Source organism: Nomascus leucogenys, chromosome 19 (assembly GCF_006542625.1).
Source record: "Nomascus leucogenys isolate Asia chromosome 19, Asia_NLE_v1, whole genome shotgun sequence".
NCBI lineage: Eukaryota > Metazoa > Chordata > Mammalia > Primates > Hylobatidae > Nomascus > Nomascus leucogenys.
Window position 1 is genome coordinate 31,713,707 of NC_044399.1, and position 19,929 is coordinate 31,733,635.

At 40.9% G+C, this 19,929-nt stretch overlaps 1 protein-coding gene across 5 annotated transcripts in view; it reads left to right on the top strand.

The window, feature by feature from the left end:
• Nucleotides 1-19,929, top strand: part of GPATCH8 (G-patch domain containing 8) — a 109,326-nt gene that overhangs the window by 56,317 nt on the left and 33,080 nt on the right. For 2 of the 5 annotated variants that reach the window (XM_030799349.1, XM_030799352.1), the window contains 2 exons: nt 11,136-11,203; nt 12,539-12,625. In XM_030799349.1, the coding sequence (XP_030655209.1) occupies nt 11,136-11,203; nt 12,539-12,625 (155 nt within the window). Of the gene's footprint in view, nt 1-8,957; nt 11,204-12,538; nt 12,626-19,929 lie in introns of all 5 variants that reach the window. The other 3 variants (XM_030799351.1, XM_030799350.1, XM_030799354.1) reach the window with 2 other exon arrangements.

Consider the following 19,929-nt stretch of genomic DNA (forward strand, 5'->3'; position numbering starts at 1 on the left):
GCAAGTGAGCTATGATTGTGTGACTGCACTCTAATCTCTAGTCTGAGCCATACAGCTAGAACCTGTCTGTTTAAAAAAAAAAAAAAAGGTGGTGATAATATTTTCATTTTGCAGGGGAGGCTGCTGAGACTCAGGCTCTGCTTGCCAAAAATCACACAAGTGTTTAGCTATTATCTCTTATTAGAGAGCTAAGCTTTGCAGCCCAGTCTTTTTTAGGGATTGCCTAGAAAAATATAGGAAGGAGTTTATTGGCTGGGTGTGGTCGCTCACACCTGTAATCCCAGCACTTTGGGAGGCTGAGGTGGGCAGATCACGAGGTCAGGAATTCAAGACCAGCCTGGCCAATATAGTGAAACCCTGTCTCTACTAAAAATACAAAAATTAGCCAGGCATGGTGGCACGTGCCTGTAGTCCCAGCTATTCAGGAGGCTGACTGAGGCAGGAGAATTGCCTGAACCCAGGAGGTAGAGATTGCAGTGAGCCAAGAATGTGCCACTGTACTGCAGCTTGGGCAACAGAGTGAGACTTTGTCTCAAAAAAAAAAAAAAATTTTATTAAACATGAAATGGAGGCCAGGCGTGGTGGATCACACCTGTAATCCCAGCACTTTGGGAGGCCAAGGCAGGCAGATCACTTGAGGTCAGGAGTTCGAGACCAGCTTGGCCAACATGGTGAAACCCCGTCTCTACTAAAACACAAAGAAATTAGCTGGGCATGGTGACGCATGCCTGTATTCCCAGCTACTCAGGAGACTGAGGCAGGAGAGTCACTCGAACCTGCAAGGCAGAGGTTGCAGTGAGCCAAGATTGTGACACTGCACTCCAGCCTGGGTGACAGAGTGAGACTCAGTCTTTAAGGAAAAAGATGAAATGGAGGAGTTGCAGTGGAAAGTTAAATGAGGCTGGAAAGTTTTTTGGGGTAATGGAGTGATCCTGGAATAGTAAAATTTTCAGTGTAGCTATGGAAAAACAATAGTAAGTTTAAGAAGACATTTGATTGTTGGCTTATTATAGTATCACAAGACTGGCCGCTGTCTACATCATTCCCCCAGATATTTTCTCCTCATATTTTCCACTCTTCAAACTTTAGAATTGTGAAGTGAACCTTACAGACTTGTCTAACTCCTTTATTTTTAAGACAGAGTCTCACTCTGTCACCCAGGCTGGAGTGCAGTGGCGTGAACTCGGCTTCACTGCAAGCTCCGCCGCTCGGGTTCACACCATTCTGCTGTCTCAGCCTCCCAAGCAGCTGAGACTACAGGCGCCCGCCACACGCCTGGCTAATGTTTTGTATTTTTAGTAGAGACGGGGTTTCACCGTGTTAGCCAGGATGGTCTCGATCTCCTGACCTCGTGATCCGCCCGCCTCGGCCTCCCAAAGTGCTAGGATTACAGGCGTGAGCCACCGCGCCCGGCCTTTAACTCCTCTATTTTTGGATCACGAAACTAATATAGGTGGCATGGTGACTCACACCTGTAATCCCAGCACTTTGTGAGGTTGAGGCAGAAGGATAACTCGAGGCTAGGAGTTTGAAACCAGCCTGGGCAACATAGTGAGATGCCATCGCTACAAATTTTTTTTTTTTTTTTTTAATTAGCAACACGTGGTGAGTGCCTGTAGTCCTAGCTACTTAGAAGGCTGAGGTGGGAGGATCACTTCAGCCCAGGAGTTCAGTGTTACAGTAAGCTATGATGACTTCACTGCACTCCATCCTGCCTGGGCAACAGGGTGAGATTCTGTCTCTAAAAATAAAAAGAAATTAATAGCTAATAATGGGTCACATGCCCCATTAGTGACAGAACTGTAATTCAGATCCCCCGAGTTTCATGTTGCCACTCTTTACAAGTATATTTTTTCTTTTGGAATTCATTAATCAAGAAATACTCATATAGGCTGGGCACAGTGGCTCATGCCTGTAATCCCAGCACTTTGGGAATATGAGGTGGGTGGATCACCTGAAGTCAGAAGTTCGAGGCCAGCCTGGCCAACATGGTGAAACCCCATCTCTACTAAAAATACAAAAAATTAGCCAGGCATGGTGGCGGGCACCTGTAATCCCAGCTACTCAGGAGGCTTGAGGCAGGAGAACTGCTTGAACCTAGGAAGTGAAGGTTGCAGTGAGCCGAGATCGCGCCATTGTACTCCAGCCTAGGCAACAAGAGTGAAACTCCGTCTTAGGGGAAAAAAAAAAAAAAGAAATACATAGATTGGAGCTCACTGGTAATTTTTGGTCTACCTACATGTATGTAGGAGTGTACTGGGTACTTGAAGGAAGCAATTAATTTTTACTTTGACCTGTTTTTTAAAAAGAGGAAAAATGTTTTCAGAATTTCTAATAGACCACTTACCCTAAACCTAATTTCCTGGAAAACACCATTATTATGAGGGCTGACTTGAGGTTTTCCTTCACTGAAACTGGTTATGGCAACTTTCCAATTCAGTTTTTTAAAAATTTGTCAATATATATTGAATGTAAGTTCTTTAGTATTTTTTTCTTAAACATTTGATGCTTCCTTCTCCTTGACTCCTGAGTGATAACAAAAAATGAAATTGAACAAGCCTTAAGCCTCTAATGCCCAGTAATGTAAAAGTCAAATATTTCATTATAAAAGTTTACATATTTTTTGATATATGGAGACCTTTCTAATATAGTGATATGTTCTACTTGATAGAATAATTCCTTCATTATGAGAGTTAAATCATTAGTATCTTGTGATGTTAAGCGGCACGCATCATGATGACTAAGTATTTACAGTTGAACAAGTTTCAGACCTGCTATGAACATGTTCCTTCTCTGAGTCAACAAATGCTTTTTAACTAAATGCTATTCTGGCCTACATACTGTGTCAGATATGGATAGAGAAAACATAAGTAAAACTCAGGGCACAAAAGTGCTACCACTTTTTTTCCCCCCCGAGACGGAGATTCTCTCTTGCTGCCCCAGGCTGGAATGCAATGGTGCGATCTCGGCTCACTGCAAGTTCTGCCTTCCGGGTTCAAGTGATTCTCCTGCCTCAGCCTCCCAAGTAGCTGGGATTACAGGAACATGCCACCACACCCAGCTAATTTTTGTATTTTAAATGCAGACGAGGTTTCACCATGTTGGCCAGGCTGATCTCGAACTCCTGACATCAGGTAATCTGCCTGCCTTGGCCTCCCAAAGTACTGGGATTATAGCCATGAGCCACCATGCCTGGCCTTTTTTTTTTTTTTTTTTTTTTTTTTAAACTAAAGACTTATTGTTTTTTCCCATGTCTCCTAAGCCCGATGTTTTAGACTATTTTACCCCAAAATTGTATTTATTAATTTGGCTTTCTCATTTAAAAAAACAAATTGATCTTAGCATGGTGGTTAGCTTGAGGCAATCTTTAGTGAGTCAATATAATTTTAGCTAAAACAGTTGTATCTCAGGTAAAAGTATGATTTTCTTTAGGTTTTTTTTTTTTTTAATTGAAAGTAACTCATGAATTCTCTTTATTATCTCTTCTAAGGGCTTGAGGATATCATGTTATCCGTGGATGAGATATCCTTCCCAGGCCTAACATTCTGATTTAACAACACTTTCACTAAAGCCTTTTGCCCCACCTTTGTTCCTGTTTATTAATATATTTAGTTATATGATTAAAATTGAACTATTTTATCCTAGATGGAAAGTATCAGATGGAAATTCGTTTAGGTCATAATTAAACTTTTGTGCCTTAGAAAACATCTGTATTTGAAAATCAAATTGGCCAGGCACCATGGCTCATGTCTGTAATCCCAGCACCTTGTGGGGCCAAAGTGGGCAGATTGCTTAAGCTCAGAAGTTCAAGAACAAACTGGGGGGGCAACATGGCGAAATCCCATCTCTACAAAAAATAACAAAAATTAGCCACATGTGGTGGTGTGCACCTGTAGTCCCAGCTTCTTGGGAAGCTGAGATGGGAGGATTACTTGAGCCCAGGAGGTTGAGGCTGCAGTGAGCCGTGATTATGCCACTGCACTCCAGCCTGGGCGACAGCGAGACCCTGTTTTAAAAAATAAATAAAGGAAGAAAGAAAATCAAATTAATTTGGTTGTTGTATAGGTCACTAAAAAGGCCATGGCAAGAATATAGTTGGTTTTTGTAGTACTGGGTAATTTGAACTCTATTTTGGGTAGAAAGTTTTTCTTTTTTTTTTAAACCTTAAAAACTCTCTAGGGAATAAGTAATGTGCTCAATGTTTTCAGTTAATGTTTTCTGAGAGGTAGCATATATCATATGTTAGAGTTGCTTAGAAAAATATCTAAATGATGCTGAAAGTAATAATTGTTTCTATGCCACCTAAAGACTGTCATTTTCAGGAGAAATTTGCAAAAATTAAGCTTTGGTTTGAAAATAAATGCACCATTTTTTATTCAGTGTTTCTGAAAGTTTCATGTGATCACTGTTTCAGTAAATGAAATGATATTCAAGTCCATTAACATGACTTGAATCCTATTTTGAATACTTTTGCAAAGTAATTTTTTATTCTTGATTTTCACGTATGTATTTGAATTACTTAAAAATAAGAAATAAGTACTTTAAAGGTGTCAGTGTAGGTTCTTGGCCTTTATCAGTTTAATGGTCTTTTTTCCCCGGACCTTTTCTCTTTTTTTCAACAAGGTTTTTCTCTGTCACCCAGGCTGGAGTGCAGTGGTGCGATGATAGCTCACTCCAGCTCCTGGGCTCAAGTGGTCCTCCTGCCTCAATCTCTTCAGTGGCTAGGACTGCAGGTGCATGCCACCATGCCCAGCTAATTTTTTTAAGAAAAATTTTTTGGAGAGACAGAGTCTTGCTCTATTGCCCAGTATGGTCTCAAACTCCTGTCCTCAAGCCATCTTCCTGCCCTGGCCTCCCCAAGTGCTGGGATTACAGGCGTGAGCCACCAAGCCCAGCCCAGTTTTAATTGTCTTTTGAAAGTGGATTTTAGGCCAGGAGCATTGGCATACAACTGTAATCCCAGCACTTTGGAGGCTGAGGTGAGCAGATCACTCAAGCCCAGGAGTTCGAGACCAGCCTGAGCAATATGGTGAAACCCCATCTCTACTAAAAATACAAAAATCAGCCAGATGTAGTGGCAGGCACTTGTAGTGCCAGCTACTCAGGAGGCCTAGGGGCAAGAATTGCTTGAGCCTGGAAGCTGGAGTTTGTAGTGAGCGGAGATGGCACCACAGCACTCCAGCCTGGGTGGCTTAGCAAAATCCTGTCTCAAAAAAAAAAAATGGATTTTGTGACTTTTTGATGGCTTGTGTATTTACTTGTACTTCATTAAGGTCGTCTTTAAAGACAACTTTAGATATCTTTAAAAGACAATTTCAGACATTTTTAAGCTTTTTAACTGCTTATGCATTAGCTTCACAAATGTTCTGTTTCCTCTCATTCTCATGCTGAACTCAGCTGAAGTTCCAGCTGGTCAGATTACTCTATTTTGCCTATTTATTGGTAATTGATGGAACGTGGTGCTGCAGTTGTGGTTTTTTTTTTTTTTTTTTTTTTTTTTACATCATCACTATATGCAGTGCCCAGAACAGTGCCTTGAATATAGTAGAAACTCTCTCTCTCTCTCTCTCTCTCTCTCTCTCTTTCTATATATATATATATATATTTATACATATATATATTATTTTATTTTTGTCTCTTTGAGACAGAGTTTCACTCTTGTTGCCCAGGCTGGAGTGCGATGGCGTAATGTCAGCTCACTGCAACCTCCACCTCCTGGGTTTAAGCGATTCTCCTGCCTCAGCCTCCCGAGTAGCTAGGATTACAGGCATGCACCACCATGCCCAACTAATTTTGTATTTTTAGTAGATACGGGGTTTCACCATGTTGGTCAGGCTGGTCTCGAACTCCTGACCTCAGGTGATCCACCCGCCTCGGCCTCCCAAATTGCTGGGATTACAGGCCTGAGCCACTGTGCCCGGGCTTTTGTTTTGTTTTTTGGGGGACGGAGTGTCATTGTGTTGCCCAGGCTGGAGTGCAGTGGCGCAGTCTCGGCTAACTGCAACCTCTGCCTCCTGGGTTCAAGTGATTCTCCTGCCTCAGCCTCCTGAGCAGCTGGGATTACAGGTGCCTGCCACCACGCCCAGCTAATTTTTGTGTTTTTAGTAGAGATGGGGTTTCACCATGTTGGCCAGGCTGGTCTCGAACTCCTGACCTCAAGTGATCTGCCTGCCTGAGCCTCCCACAGTGCTGGGATTACAGGCGTGAGCCACCATGCCTGGCCAAAACTCAATATTTGTTGTAAATATTTGTATTGAATCTCTGTAAGGGGAAAAGCAGCAGAGATACATTGTGGTGTTCTTACATCTTACATTGTGGTATGCTTACATCTGTTGACAATTCAACCAGTGTTTTAATCACTGTAGAAGCTTCTTCCTTTCTAATTTGTTTCTGCAGGGAAATCATATGTCTTCTGTTTCTAAAGTATGGCTGATTACTAGATTATGGTTGTCCTTTAATATATTCTTCCCAGTTGTTCTATTCCTAGAGTTTGTCTCTTTAAAAATAGTGTTTCCCTGGGCCGGGTGCAGTGGCTCACGCCTGTAATCCCAGCACTTTGGGAGGCCAAGGTGGCAGATCATGAGGTCAAGAGATCGAGACCATCCTGGCCGATATGGTGAAACCTCGTCTCTACTAAAAATACAAAATAATTAGCTGGGTGTAGTGGTGTGCCTGTAGTCCCAGCTACTCAGGAGGCTGAGGCAGGACAATTGCTTAAACTTGGGAGGCGGAGGTTGCAGTGAGCCGAGATCGTGCCACTGCACTTCAGCCTGGGTGACGGAGTGAGACTCCATCTCAAAAAAAAGTGGTGTTTCCCAAAAAACAGCAAAAGAGTTATTTCTCTGTAGTTTAAGTCTTTGGGACAGTTTTGTAGATTGGTGTAACCTTAACTATTTTAAAATCAGAACTGATTCCTGAGGGATTGTTCTCAATGACAGGGTGGCTATGGTAATCAATGGATTTTTGTATTTGACTGTCTTCTCTCTATTGTTATGTCATAACGCCTTCACATTTTAGCAAGACCTGCATATATATTGGAGCACTTACGAATTTCTATTATTGCATAAGTAAAACTGACTTTTAAAATAGACAATAGGCTGATGTGCAGCTCACACTTGTAATCCCAGAGCTTTGGGAGGCTGAGGCAAGAGGATCACTTGAGCCTGAAAGGTGGAGGCTGCAGTGAGCTGATTGTGCTACTGTACTCCAGCCTTAGCAACCCTGTCTCTAAAAACTAAGTATGTAATTCCAGTTAATGAAACATTATTTAAGGTTTTGATTTAGAAAATATGAGTATCAGTTGTTTTCCATCAGATTAATACATTGATATTGGCACATTCTTGATTTTGCATGTGTTTCCTTTCCCTTCTCCTGTTGGCCAAAGTACAGTAAATGTGTGTAGATCTTTTCCTGAGGAAGACAGTTTCTTTTAAGGAGATTATTTAGTGTTCTGGTTGAAGTTGCTTCCTTTGGAGTGAAACAAGCAACAAACATGTTCTCACTAATTTAATATATTTTAAATAATATTTGCCGTATTTTAAAAGAAACCAAGAAGTAGGGAACCTGGATTTTATTTTAGAAGAAGTTGAGGCCAGGCGAGGTGGCTCACGCCTGTAATTCCAGCACTTTGGGAGGCCGAGGTGGGCGGATCACCTGAGGTTGGGAGTTTGAGACCAGCCTGACCAACATGAAGAAACCCCGTCTTTACTAAAAATACAAAATTAGCCGGGCATGGTGGTGCATGCCTGTAGTCCCAGCTACTTGGGAGGCTGAGGCAGGAGAATTGCTTGAACCCAGGAGGTGGAGGTTGTGGTGAGCTGAGATTGTGCCATTGCACTCCAGCCTGGGCAACAAGAGCGAAACTCCATCTCAAAAAAAAAAAAAAAAAAAAAAAGTTGAGGTTTCTAGAGAATACATATTAGCAGACACTCTGTTGCTACCTAGCTTTTGAGGTCATCACTACAAATTGGTATTCAGGTATTCTAAGTGATGTTCTTTAGGATGATCATTGATAGTAACCGAATTAACTGAGGGGGTTTTTTGTTTTGTTTTGTTTTTTAATGCTGCAGCCTCTTCCTGTATGTACTGTTTGGTGTCTTTTCCCACTGGGGTCTTTCCTTGGTCTATTGCCTCTTTAATAATGTTAAGAAATTACTACTTGGCCCAGGCAATAATGTCACCGTCAAGATTGCTTTGAAAGTCATGCTGTTTATTTTCTGTGAGTTAACTCTGAGTGGAGTAGTTTTAAATGTGACAGCTCTTTTGATGTCAGTTTCTCTAGAGCTCTCCTTCAAAGATTGGTTTTGTTGTGTGCTGAAAGATAGGTATTGGCCGGCCTGGGAAGTCTCGGTTAACAGGAAGCAAAGTTCGAGGAGAGCCACTTAAAGAGTTGTATTCATTCATAACAGAATTCAGATGCACAAAGTTCTCCAGGCACTGAAGATCTAAGATTATTTTCTAGACCTCTTAATTGTTTTATATATATATTTCTAGAGAAGTCTTGAGGACATCTCACCCATACTCCAAGCCTCCTAGAGTTCTTTTGGTGAAGTAAATGACTTGATTACGGTCCAGTTAGTTGATCTGATAGAGTCTTAGATGTCATTTCTTTTAAAAGTCCTACCTTGGGCCCTGAATACTGATTTACCAGAATCAATAGTTAAATGAAAGATTGGAAACTAGAGCTAGTTCTCGTACTTTAAACTGACACCCTACCCCCTGCCTTATTGAAGAGGGTGTTGTTCATGTTCTTAAGTAGCAGTACAAAAATCTCACACCTTGGTCTGACCAGTATGAAAACAGCTGTTGTAGCACAAAATGTCCTTCCTCTGTCCCCGGCTGAGATTGGGGGAGGGACAAAGCCCAACTGTTACTTTACCCCATCCTGTCTGCCTGCTAGAAGGCCTGTTTCCTACCCTAATGGTTTCTGCCTAACAAATGGTGTTTCTTTTTTACAGCATTATGATCCTGGACTTGTTGTGGTGATGGTAATCTTAGCAGTGGTAATTTTTTATTTTCAGACTGAATTACTCCTTTTGTCATCAGTGCACCAATATGTTAGGCTTACTTTCTCTGTTGTAGCCTTCATCCTTCTGCTTGGTCTTTTTCATTTTCCTTTCCTTTCCTTATGCAACTTGTCTGATCCTTGTTCATTAAAGGGTAATGTTAAGAAGGGATGTATTTGTTTGTGTTAGAACTGCCAATAAAATCAGTTAAAACATTAAATTCTAATACTGTCAAAAACTTGATTTCCCCACAATGTAATGGGCACTAGCACTTGCTACTGCAATTTATAAATAAATTAAAACAAACTTTGACTGCCTTAGAAGGCAAAAGTACTAATGCAGAGTTTATAAACAGGGGTTTACAGAGGTAATGAATTTGTACCAAAACTTTCTTGATTCTTGCAAAACAAATTCTGACAGATCAAAAAAGATACCAAAATAAATTGCTTTGACAATTCTTTTTAATTCATTCATTGGACTATTTGTTTTTACCAGTAAATCCCTGACTGAGACGTTATGAAAGTGATATTGCACCTAGGAAGTCATTTTTATAACCTGTCTTTAATTTGGTCCTTTTGCTAAAGATTGCAGTCACTGCTTATTTATTATACCATTGGGCATAAGGTAGTAATGCATTTTCATTTTGCTTTACTGGCAGTCCTTTGATTGTATCTAAAAGAAGGCTGTATTCTAGAAGGATTTTTTTTTTTTTTTTTTCCTGACATGAGATGTTCTTTAACAGTTTGGGTTTGGTTTTTTTGTTTTGTTTTGTTTTGTTTTTTACTGTGATAATTCTAATTCTCCCTATTTATTGTTTAAAAACAATAATAGGATACATAATAGTGAAACTTAGAATTTGTTTTTCATTCCATCTTAAAGGCAAAAATTAATTCCACAAATATAGAGCCACCGAATACAAGTGGTTGTGGTCGTTTTGAACATGGTTTCTTCTTTATTTTGCAGGACCAGAACCAGTCATGATCATGGCATTTATTTTTTAAAAAGTTTTTTTTTGGGATTGGGAGGGTAATGCCTCAGATTTAGCCTAAGAACTCCATTTTTAGCCCAAAGGTATAATATAAATATATATATATATGTGTGTGTGTATAACAACAACAGCAACACAACCAAAAAAACCAGTTGTTTACACCAGCCTGAGTGAAATGATGAGGGAAGTAAACATTGTGTTTTTTCACTAAAGGTGTACAACGGATAAGGTAAGTCCTCTTTTCAGTGGGCTTACATCACAATAAAAAGCGCAAGTTGTGATGTAAAACAGCTGTGGTAGTAAAGTGCTTGTCTGCCCCATTTTGCTTTGTTTGGCTGGTTATGAGTGGATTAAATATATATTTATTTAAAAAAATTATCCAGCATAGATCAATTAGTTTAAAGTCAATTTTCTTCGCAACTAGTCCTTTTCACAGCTTACCAGTTACCCTCACAGCCAGTGTTAAATCCACTCTAGGAAATGAGACTTTAGAGCACCAGATTAAAAGGAAAACTATTCTTTTCTCTAAGGGCAACTAATTGTTTCTTTTTATTTAAACTTTTCACAGCCCCATTAAATTGTAAAACATCTCCTAGTCTATGAGGAACATCAAAAAAATTGTAAAGCATCTTTTGAAAACAAATTCAACATATTGAGTTGTAATTATAAAGTTTTACTGCATGATGTTTGAAAATGTACTTTTTCTATTTAACCATGCCAGTTGAGATTTTTTTTTTTTTTAAACTAGGTTAAAAAGTTGTGTAGGAGGATATCAGTGGACAGAGTGAAGTGATTTTTGTTGGGAAGTTATTTGGGGATCTTAAAAGGAATTTTTAAAGTTTTGCAATTTAAACCTCCTGGTGCCATTGCTTAAAAGTGCTTTGCATTACTTATTAATGTAATTTTGCCATAGTAATTTGAAATTAATCCCAACTGGAAGGTCAGCCAAGGTGGTTAGTTGGGTTTAAACTAGGAAAGGAAGGTGTTGAGTGTAAGCTGTGAGAATGGCTTGTGTTTGGTTCACTGTAGCTTTCTGGTCTCTGCACTCCAAGGCAAGATCTCTAACCACCCAAAACCCAATGTGTAAAATGAGCTGTTGGTTTGGCTTTGCACCTTACCTTGATTATGTGTTCCTGTTGCAGGGAGAACAGATCCCATTCCGATTGTTGTCAAGTATGATGTCATGGGCATGGGTCGCATGGAAATGGAGGTAAATTGATCTCATTAATTCGTAAGTTTTGTGGGATATTTTGAAATAATACTAATTCCAAATTCAGATGTCTGTGCCAGAATACATTTATCAGATGAAATGTAGTTTTAATATTTTTCTTTGGACGACTAAAAAATATATTTTACATTTTCATTTAGTGCTACTTTTGAGACAAATAGAATATAAACAGTGCCGCTGTTTTAACTGGCACATAAAGAAGTTAAGTGATTTGCCGAGGGTTATACAGCAAGGCAATATCAGACTTAGATCCAGACCTTGGTACTTGCCTCAGTAGGCAGTGTTGCTCAGCTCTTAAAATGTTGCTGTGATAAAAGCTTTGCCTTTGTAGAACTGGGTACAGCTGTCACCTGTAATGCCTTCTTTTCATTGCCTAAAATATTTTCTTCATTGACTCCTATTTTTTTTTTTATTATTTTTTTTATTATTTTTTTTATTTATTTTTTTTTTTTGAGATGGAGTTTCACTCTTGTTGCCCAGGCTGGAGTGCAATGGTGCAGTCTCAGCTCACTGCAACCTCCGCCTCCGGGGTTCAAGGGATTCTCCTGTCTCAGCCTTCTAAGTAGCTGGGATTACAGGCGCATGACACCACGCCTGGCTGATTTTTGTATTTTTAGTAGAAATGGGGGTTTCATCATATTGGTCAGGCTGGTCTCAAACTCCTGACCTCAGGTGATCCGCCCGCCTCGGCCTCCCACAGTGCTGGGATTACAGGTATGAGCCACTGTGCCCAGCCTCAATATTAATTTTCAAAGAATTAGGAGTCGCTGGGTGCAGTGGCTCATGCCTGTAATTCCAGCACTGTGAGAGGCCGAGACAGGCGGATCACCTGAGGTGAGGAGTTCGAGATCAGCCTGGCCAACATGGTGAAACTCCATCTCTACTGAAAATACAAAAAAATTAGCAGGGCATTGTGGCGGGCACCTGTAATCCCAGCTACTCCGGAGACTGAGGCAGGAGAATCACTTGAACTCGGGAGGCAGAGGTTGCAGTGAGCTGAGATCATGCCATTACACTCCAGCCTGGGCAACAAGAATGAAACTCTTTTCAAAAAAAAAGAGAAAGAAAAGAAAATTAACATTGAAGTGAAGTCTACTTTCAACAAATGTGCCTTTTAGAAACTACCAGCATGAAAGTAACAAACTATTTTACATATGATTTTCTCTGTGAGGTGACAATAAAGCAAGCAGTAGCTGAGCAAAATACAATTTTTTTTTGTTGTTTTCAGATAATACTGTAGTTGTGCAAATAACTTTTTCATAGCTAATCTTGGGGGTACTTTAGGAATTAAATCTAATCATATCTATTTTTGTCAAGCTTGATTATGCTGAAGATGCTACCGAACGGCGCCGTGTCCTAGAAGTAGAAAAAGAAGACACAGAAGAGCTGAGACAAAAGTACAAGGTATTTAAACAAAGCCATTCATTGGGAGGTGGGGAGGTGCTCACTGAATAAGAAAGAACTCAAATTTTGTTGAAAATCATCACTGTTGCTAACAGCATTTGTTTGACATTTGGTGGTAATTAGTAGTAGATCTCAGATTTCTATTACATTCCTATTTATTGGCTCTGTAAAAACTATAGAGATAATAATACCTACTTCGAAAGTGTGTTAGAAAGATTGCATGAGTTAGTGTTTGAAACCACAATGCCTGTTACATAGTAGGTATTCAAGTAGTGGTAGCAGTAAAAATTGTTAAAAGTCCTTTGAGGCCAGACACAATGGCTCACACTTGTAACCCCAACACTCAGTAGAGATGGGGTTTCACCATGTTGGTCAGGCTGGTCTCGAACTCCTGACCTTGTGATCCACCCGCCTCGGCTTCCCAAAGTGCTGGGATTACAGGCATGAGCCACCACGCCAAGCCTAATTTTTGTGTTTTTAGTAGAGATGGGGTTTCAGCCATGTTGGCCAGGCTGCTCTCGAACTCCTTGCCTCAGGTGATCTGCCTGCCACGGCCTCCCAGTTTGCTGGGATTTCAGGCGTAAGTCACTGCGCTTGACCCCCTTTCTTGTTTTTGAACTTAGCTTAGCTATATATTAAATTTTTGTGTGTTTTATTTTATCCAGAACCATAATATAACTAACTCATCTGCTTTTCTTCCCCCTTTTTCTTTCCCTTTTTCCTTCTCCTTTCCTCTCTCTTTATTCACTCTTCAGTCAGTTTATACTGACTTTAGCAGTTTTCACCAAACCACTTTATTCAAGGCCACCAAACACTTATATTTTCTAAATCCAATAAATCATTTATTTATTTATTTTTTTATTATTATTATTATTTTTTTTTTTAAGACCGAGTCTCACTCTGTTGCCCAGGCTGGAGTACAGTGTTGTTATCTAAGCTCACTGCTCCCGGGTTCAAGTGATTCTCGTGCCTCAGCCTCCAAGTAGCTGGGACTACAGGTATGAGCCACCATGGCCGGCTAATTTTTTTGAATTTTCAGTAGAGATGGGGTTTCACCATGTTGGCCGGCTGGTCTCGAACTCCTCACCTCACGTGATCTGCCTGCCTCGGCCTCCCAAAGTGTGGGGATTACAGGCGTGAGCCACTGCACCTGGCATACCCTTTCTTCTTTAAAACATTTTCATTACTCTTGGTTTTGAAGAATTTATACTTTCCTAGATTAGTTGCTTCTTATCTGTCTTGCTGCTTCTATGTAGATTCCTTTGTTGGCTGCTGTTTATTCTGCCTGAACTTCAGATATTGGAGTTCCTCAGCTTCAGACCTGGGCCCTCTTTTTCTGGCTACATTCTTTCTCTAGGCACAAGAGTAGTCATGACACCATGTTTCATTATCTTTCACTTGGTTAAATTTTCTCCTTTGGGTTTTAGCTTAAATATTACCTCATTATACACCTTCCCTAATCAACTCATTTAAATAATTAACCACTCTGCCTTATTCTCTTGCAACAACCCCTCTTATAATTTGTAATTATAAATTTTTATTCACTAATTTATATCTGCTTTCTGTACTAGTCAGAAAGGGCATTGAGGAGAGAGAGTATGTCTATTTGTCTGCCAGTATGTATCCTGCATCCAGCACAGTGTGTGGCGCATAAGTACTCAATAAATATTAGTTGAATGAATAAATATTTTGAAATAGAGAAGCCAGATTCATGTGCTGTCTGAAATATAAACATTATAAAGAATACATTTTTATTTTTCAAGTAAAATTTACACTGTCAAGTGAAAAATAAATGAAATACCTCAGTAATTCACAGTCTCATAAGATTACACGTAGTATCTTGAGATGTTCTCTCCCTCCTAATAGAATTATTTCTCGGCTGGGTGCGGTGGATCACGGCTGTGCTGTGGGAGGATTGCTTGAGCCCAGGAGTTTGAGACCAGTCTGGGCAATGTAGCAAGAATCTGTCTCTACAAAAAGAAAAAAGAAAAAAAATAGCTAGGTGTTGGTGGTGCATGCCTATAAATCCCAGCTACTTAGGGAAGCTGAATTGGGAGGATCACTTGGGCCCAGGAATTGAAGACAGCAGTGACCTATGATCACACCACTGCACTCCAGCCTGGGCAAGAACAAGAATTACCTTCCTCATCTTATTGATCAAAATATTTACTCCGAAACCCTGTCAACTCTGAACTCCACTATTTCTAAAATCTTAAATGTGCTATTATCTGACCATGATCTTTTTTCCTTCCTGCTGTCACTCCTTTATTCTCCTATTTTTTTCCTCAACTTCATATGACTTCGGAAGCTTTAATAACTTAGCTCCTCCTTAATTTGTACTTTTCCCCTCTAGCACCACACACTCATGTTTACCTCTCACAGCACTTTGATCCCAACTCCCTTTCCTCCTAGTCCTTTTGTCATACATACTCACCAAAAGCCTGTCCTGTCAGTACAAAATGCATTACTTGTGTTCTTCATTTCTATACCCTTTCTGCCAATCTCACTGGGCCCTCAGAGCTGCCAATTAATCCTCTCATGTGTCATCTCCCTCTTAGTCCTCTCAGCTGACATTCTCAGACATTGGTACTCAGCCTTCATCTTTACTTAACTACCCTTGTCGTACCTCTGCCTTCCCGTATGTTTTTAGTTAAGAAAGAGAATTTGGACCATCAGGTAGTAATGCCTTCATCTACATATACTATCCTACATCAAACCAGGGTTCACCTGCTCTCATACTTAAATATTTCTCTTTTGTTTTGCCATCTGTTAAATGATAATTTGTACTTACATCTGAATTCTAGATCCTAATTCTCCCTGTCTTGTCAAGGACTTTCCACTTCTTTCCTGTATTGGCAACCTTTCTCTTTATTTATTCTTTTCCTGTCAAAAGTAAACATACTTGAACGTTTGTTGGGAGAGGGAATCCTAAAATTAAACAACAACAAAAAAAAAAACCACTCTGATTTACTCTCCATATAGCTACCGTCTTCTTTTTTTACTTGTCTTTAGAACCAAAATTCTTAGTCACTACTCTGACTGCTTCCTTTTTATCACTCTCTCATCTCTGATTTTATAGAGATGGGATCTCACTCTGTCGTCCATGCTGGAGTTCTGTGGTGCTATCATAGCTCACTACAGCCTTAAACTCCTGGGTTCATACAATCCTCCCACCTCAGCCTCCCAAGTAACCGAGACTATAGGCGTGCACCACCATGCCTGGCTAATTTTTTTCTTTTTAAGAGATAGGGTCTCACTGTGTTGCTCAGGCTGGTCTCAAACTCCTGACCTCAAGTGATCCCCCTACCTCAGCCTCCCATTTTTATTTTTTAGTTTTCATTTTTATCAAAGTTTTACTTATACATAATCTTAGAGCCAAATAGCTCTACCAGACTTTTAAAAGAAAAAACAAAAACTGCAATCTCATTTGACATTCTTATTTTATTAAATATTTTTAATATGTGAGATATAAAGAAAAACTATAAACACTTAGGTATCTTCTACTCAATTTAAGAAAAAGAGCACTATCAGTAACTTCATGATCCCATCGCATTTCTGTCTCCTTTAGAGATAAACACTATGCTGATTTTTGTGTTTTTCACCTTTTTTTTTTTTCCTTTTTGAGACAGAGTCTTGTTCTGTCACCTGGGCTGGAGTGCAATGACATAATCTCAGCTCACTGCAACCTTTACCTCCGGGTTTCAAGCAATTGTCCTGCCCCAGCCTCCCGAGTAGCTGGGATTACAGGTGTGCATCATCACACCCAGCTAATTATTTTTGTATTTTTAGTGGAGACAGGGTTCCGCCATGTTGGCGAGGCTGGTCTAGAACTCCTGACCTCAAGTGTCCTGCCTCAGCCTCCCAAAATGCTGGGATTACAGGCGTGAGCCGCTATGCCTGGCCCCCTCACAATTTTTTTAGGTAAAATTGTTGTTGAGATAAAACTCACATAACATAAATTTACCATTTTAATCATTTTATAGCAATACTACAGTTTATTGATTTTTAGTTTATTTACAGTGTCGTAAAATTATCACCACTGTGGCCAGTGCGGTGGCTCACACCTGTAATCCCAGCACTTTGGGAGGCCAAGGTGGGCGGATCACTTGAGGTCAGGAGTTCCAGACCAGCCTGGCCAAAATGGTGAAACCCCTTCCCTAATAAAAATACAAAAAAAAAAAAAAAAAGCTGGACATGGTGTTGCCTGCCTGTAATCCGAGCTACTCAGGAGGCAGAGGCAGGAGAATCGCTTGAACCCAGGAGGCAGAGGTTGCAGTGAGCCGAGATCACACCACTGCACTCCAGCCTGGGCGACAGACAGAGTGAAACTCCATCTCAAAAAAAGAAATGCAACAGTGAACATTCCTGTCGTCTTTCTGATCTTAATAGAGAAGCTTTCAGTCTTTCACCATTATGATGTTAGCTGGGGGTTTTTTGTTTTCATCAGGTTGAGGAAGTTCCTAATTTCTAGAAATTCCTACTTTGTTTAGTGTTTTTACCATGAAAGAGGGTGTTGGATTTTGTCAAATGCTTATTTTGCATCTATTGAGATAACCTTGTGGGTTTTTTCCTTTCATATTCTGTTAATAATGGTGTATTACATTGTAGTGTTGTATTACATTGATTGATTTTTGTATGTTGAACCAACATTGAGTTCCTGGGATAAATCCCACTTTGCCTTTTAATATGCTGTTGAATTTGGTTTGATAGCATTTTGTTGAGCATTTTTGCATCTGTACACAGAAAAGATATTAGTCTGTAGTTTTCTTGTAATGTCTTTGTATCAGGGTAATACTCAGAATAAATTAGGAAGTGTTCCTTCCTCTTCTATTTTCCCTTGCATTTTAAAATGGTTTTTTAATGTGTTTTGTATCCTAAACATGTATTGCTTAGTTTTATGTAGTGGGTGGGTTGGTTGGTTGGTTGATTTTAAGACAGTCTTGCTTTGTTGAGACAGTCTTGCTCTGTCGCCCAGGCTGGAGTGCAGTGGCACGACAGCTCACGGCAACCTCTGCCTCCCGGGTTCAAGCAATTCTCATGCCTCAGCCACCCAAGTAGCTGGGATTACAGGCATGCGCCACCACGTCCAGCTAATTTTTTTTTTTTTTTAGACGGAGTCTTACTCTGTCACTCAGGTTGGGGTGCAGTGGCACGATCTCAGCTCACTGCAGCCTTCACCTCCTGAGTTCAAGCAATTCTTGTGCCTCAGCCTCCCGAGTAACTGGGATTACAGACACATGACACCACACCCAGCTGTTTTTTTTTGTTTGTTTGTTTTTTTATTTTTTGTGTTTTTTTTGTATTTTTAGTAGAGATGGGGTTTCACCATGTTGGCCAGGCTGGTCTCGAACTCCTGACTTCAGGTGATCCACCCGCCTTGGCCTCCCAAAGTGCTGGGATTACAGGCGTGAGCCACCACTGGGCCTAGTTTTACATGTTTTTTAACTTTATATAAGTGGAATCATGTTTTCTTGTCTATATATACACACAAGAGTTTCTCCAGAGTGTGACTTTTATTTATTTTCTTGTTTCCATTGCTGTAAGGGGTTAAAACTGTGTTCAAGGAATACACATAGGCTTAACTTCTTAAAGCAATATACTTTAGCCTCTATATAATGTTGTCATTATCCTTTTTTACCTTAAAATTCTGCAGCTTCAGATTCATAGAAGGGTCTTTTAAAAATTTTTGTTAGTTCTTAGCTGTATTATACTGTGTTGATATATGTTGTGCATATTACTTCTTCATTTCTGACTTTATTACGGTTTCTTCTATAGCCTATATAATGGGCTTTTTGTCTGTGTAAATATTCTTTTTTTTTTTTTTTTTTTTTTTTTTTTTTTTTTTTTGAGCCGGAGTCTTGCTCTGTGCCCCAGGCTGGAGTGCAGTGGCGCGATCTCGGCTCACTGCAAGCTCCGCCTCCCGGGTTCACGCCATTCTCCTGCCTCAGCCTCCCGAGTAGCTGGGACTACAGGCGCCCGCCAACACACCCGGCTAATTTTTTGTATTTTTAGTAGAGACGGGGTTTCACTGTGTTAGCCAGGATGGTCTCGATCTCCTGACCTCGTGATCCGCCCGCCTCGGCCTCCCAAAGTGCTGGGATTACAGGCTTGAGCCACCGCGCCCGGCCTCTTTTTTTTTTTTTTGAGACGGAGTCTCTGTCGCCCAGGCTGGAGTGCAGTGGCGCCATCTCGGCTCACTGCAGGCTCTGTCTCCTGGGTTCATGCCATTCTCCTGCCTCAGCCTCCTGAGTAGCTGGGACTACAGGTGCCCGCCACCACGCCCGGCTAATTTTTTGTGTTTTTAGTAGAGACAGGGTTTCACCATGTTAGCCAGGATGGTCTCGATCTCATGACCTCGTGAACGGCCCACCTCGGCCTCCCACAGTGCTGGGATTACAGGCGTGAGCCAGCGTGTCCGGCCTTGTCTGTGTAAATATTCTATGAGTGCTGTTTATTTGAGACATGGTCTCACTCTGTCACCCAGACAGGATCTCACTCTGTCACCTAGGAGTGCAGTGGCAGTGATCACAGCTTACTGCAGCCTTGACCTCCTGGACTCAAGCGATCCTCCAACCTTAGCCTCCCAAGCATCTGGGGCTACAGGTGCATGCCACCACACCCAGCTAATTTTTATATTTTTTGTAAAGACAGGGTTTCACCATGTTGCCCAGGCTGGTTTTGAACTCCTAGGCTCAAGCCGTCCACCCACCTCAACCTCCCACAGTGCTGGGATTACAGGTGTGAGCCACTATGCCTGGCCTCTACAAGAACTTTTTTTTTAAAATTGAGATGGAGTCTCGCTCTGTTGCCCAGGCCAGAGTGCAATGGTGCGATCTCAGCTTATTGCAACCTTCACCACCCAGATTCAAGTGAATTCTCGTGCCTCAGCCTCCCAAGTAGCTGGGATTACAGGCGCCCACCACCACACCTGGCTGATTTTTGTATTTTTAGTAGAGACAGGGTTTCATCATGTTGGTCAGGCTAGTCTCAAACTCCTGACCTCAGGTGATCCACCTGCCTCGGCCTCCCAAAGTGCTGGGATTACAGGAGTGAGCCACCGTGCCCAGCCTACGAGGACTTCCTCAGCCTTCCAAGTAACTGGGACTACAGGTGCACACCACCACGCCTAGCTAATTTTTTGTATTTTTGGTAAAGATGGGGTTTTGCTGTGTTGCCCAGGCTGGTTTCAAACTCTTGAACTCAGGCAATCTGCCTGCCTGGGCCTCCCAAAGTGCTGGAATTACAGATATGAGCTACCACGCCTGGCCTATTTTATTTTTTAAGTTATTATGTGGTCTCAGAGT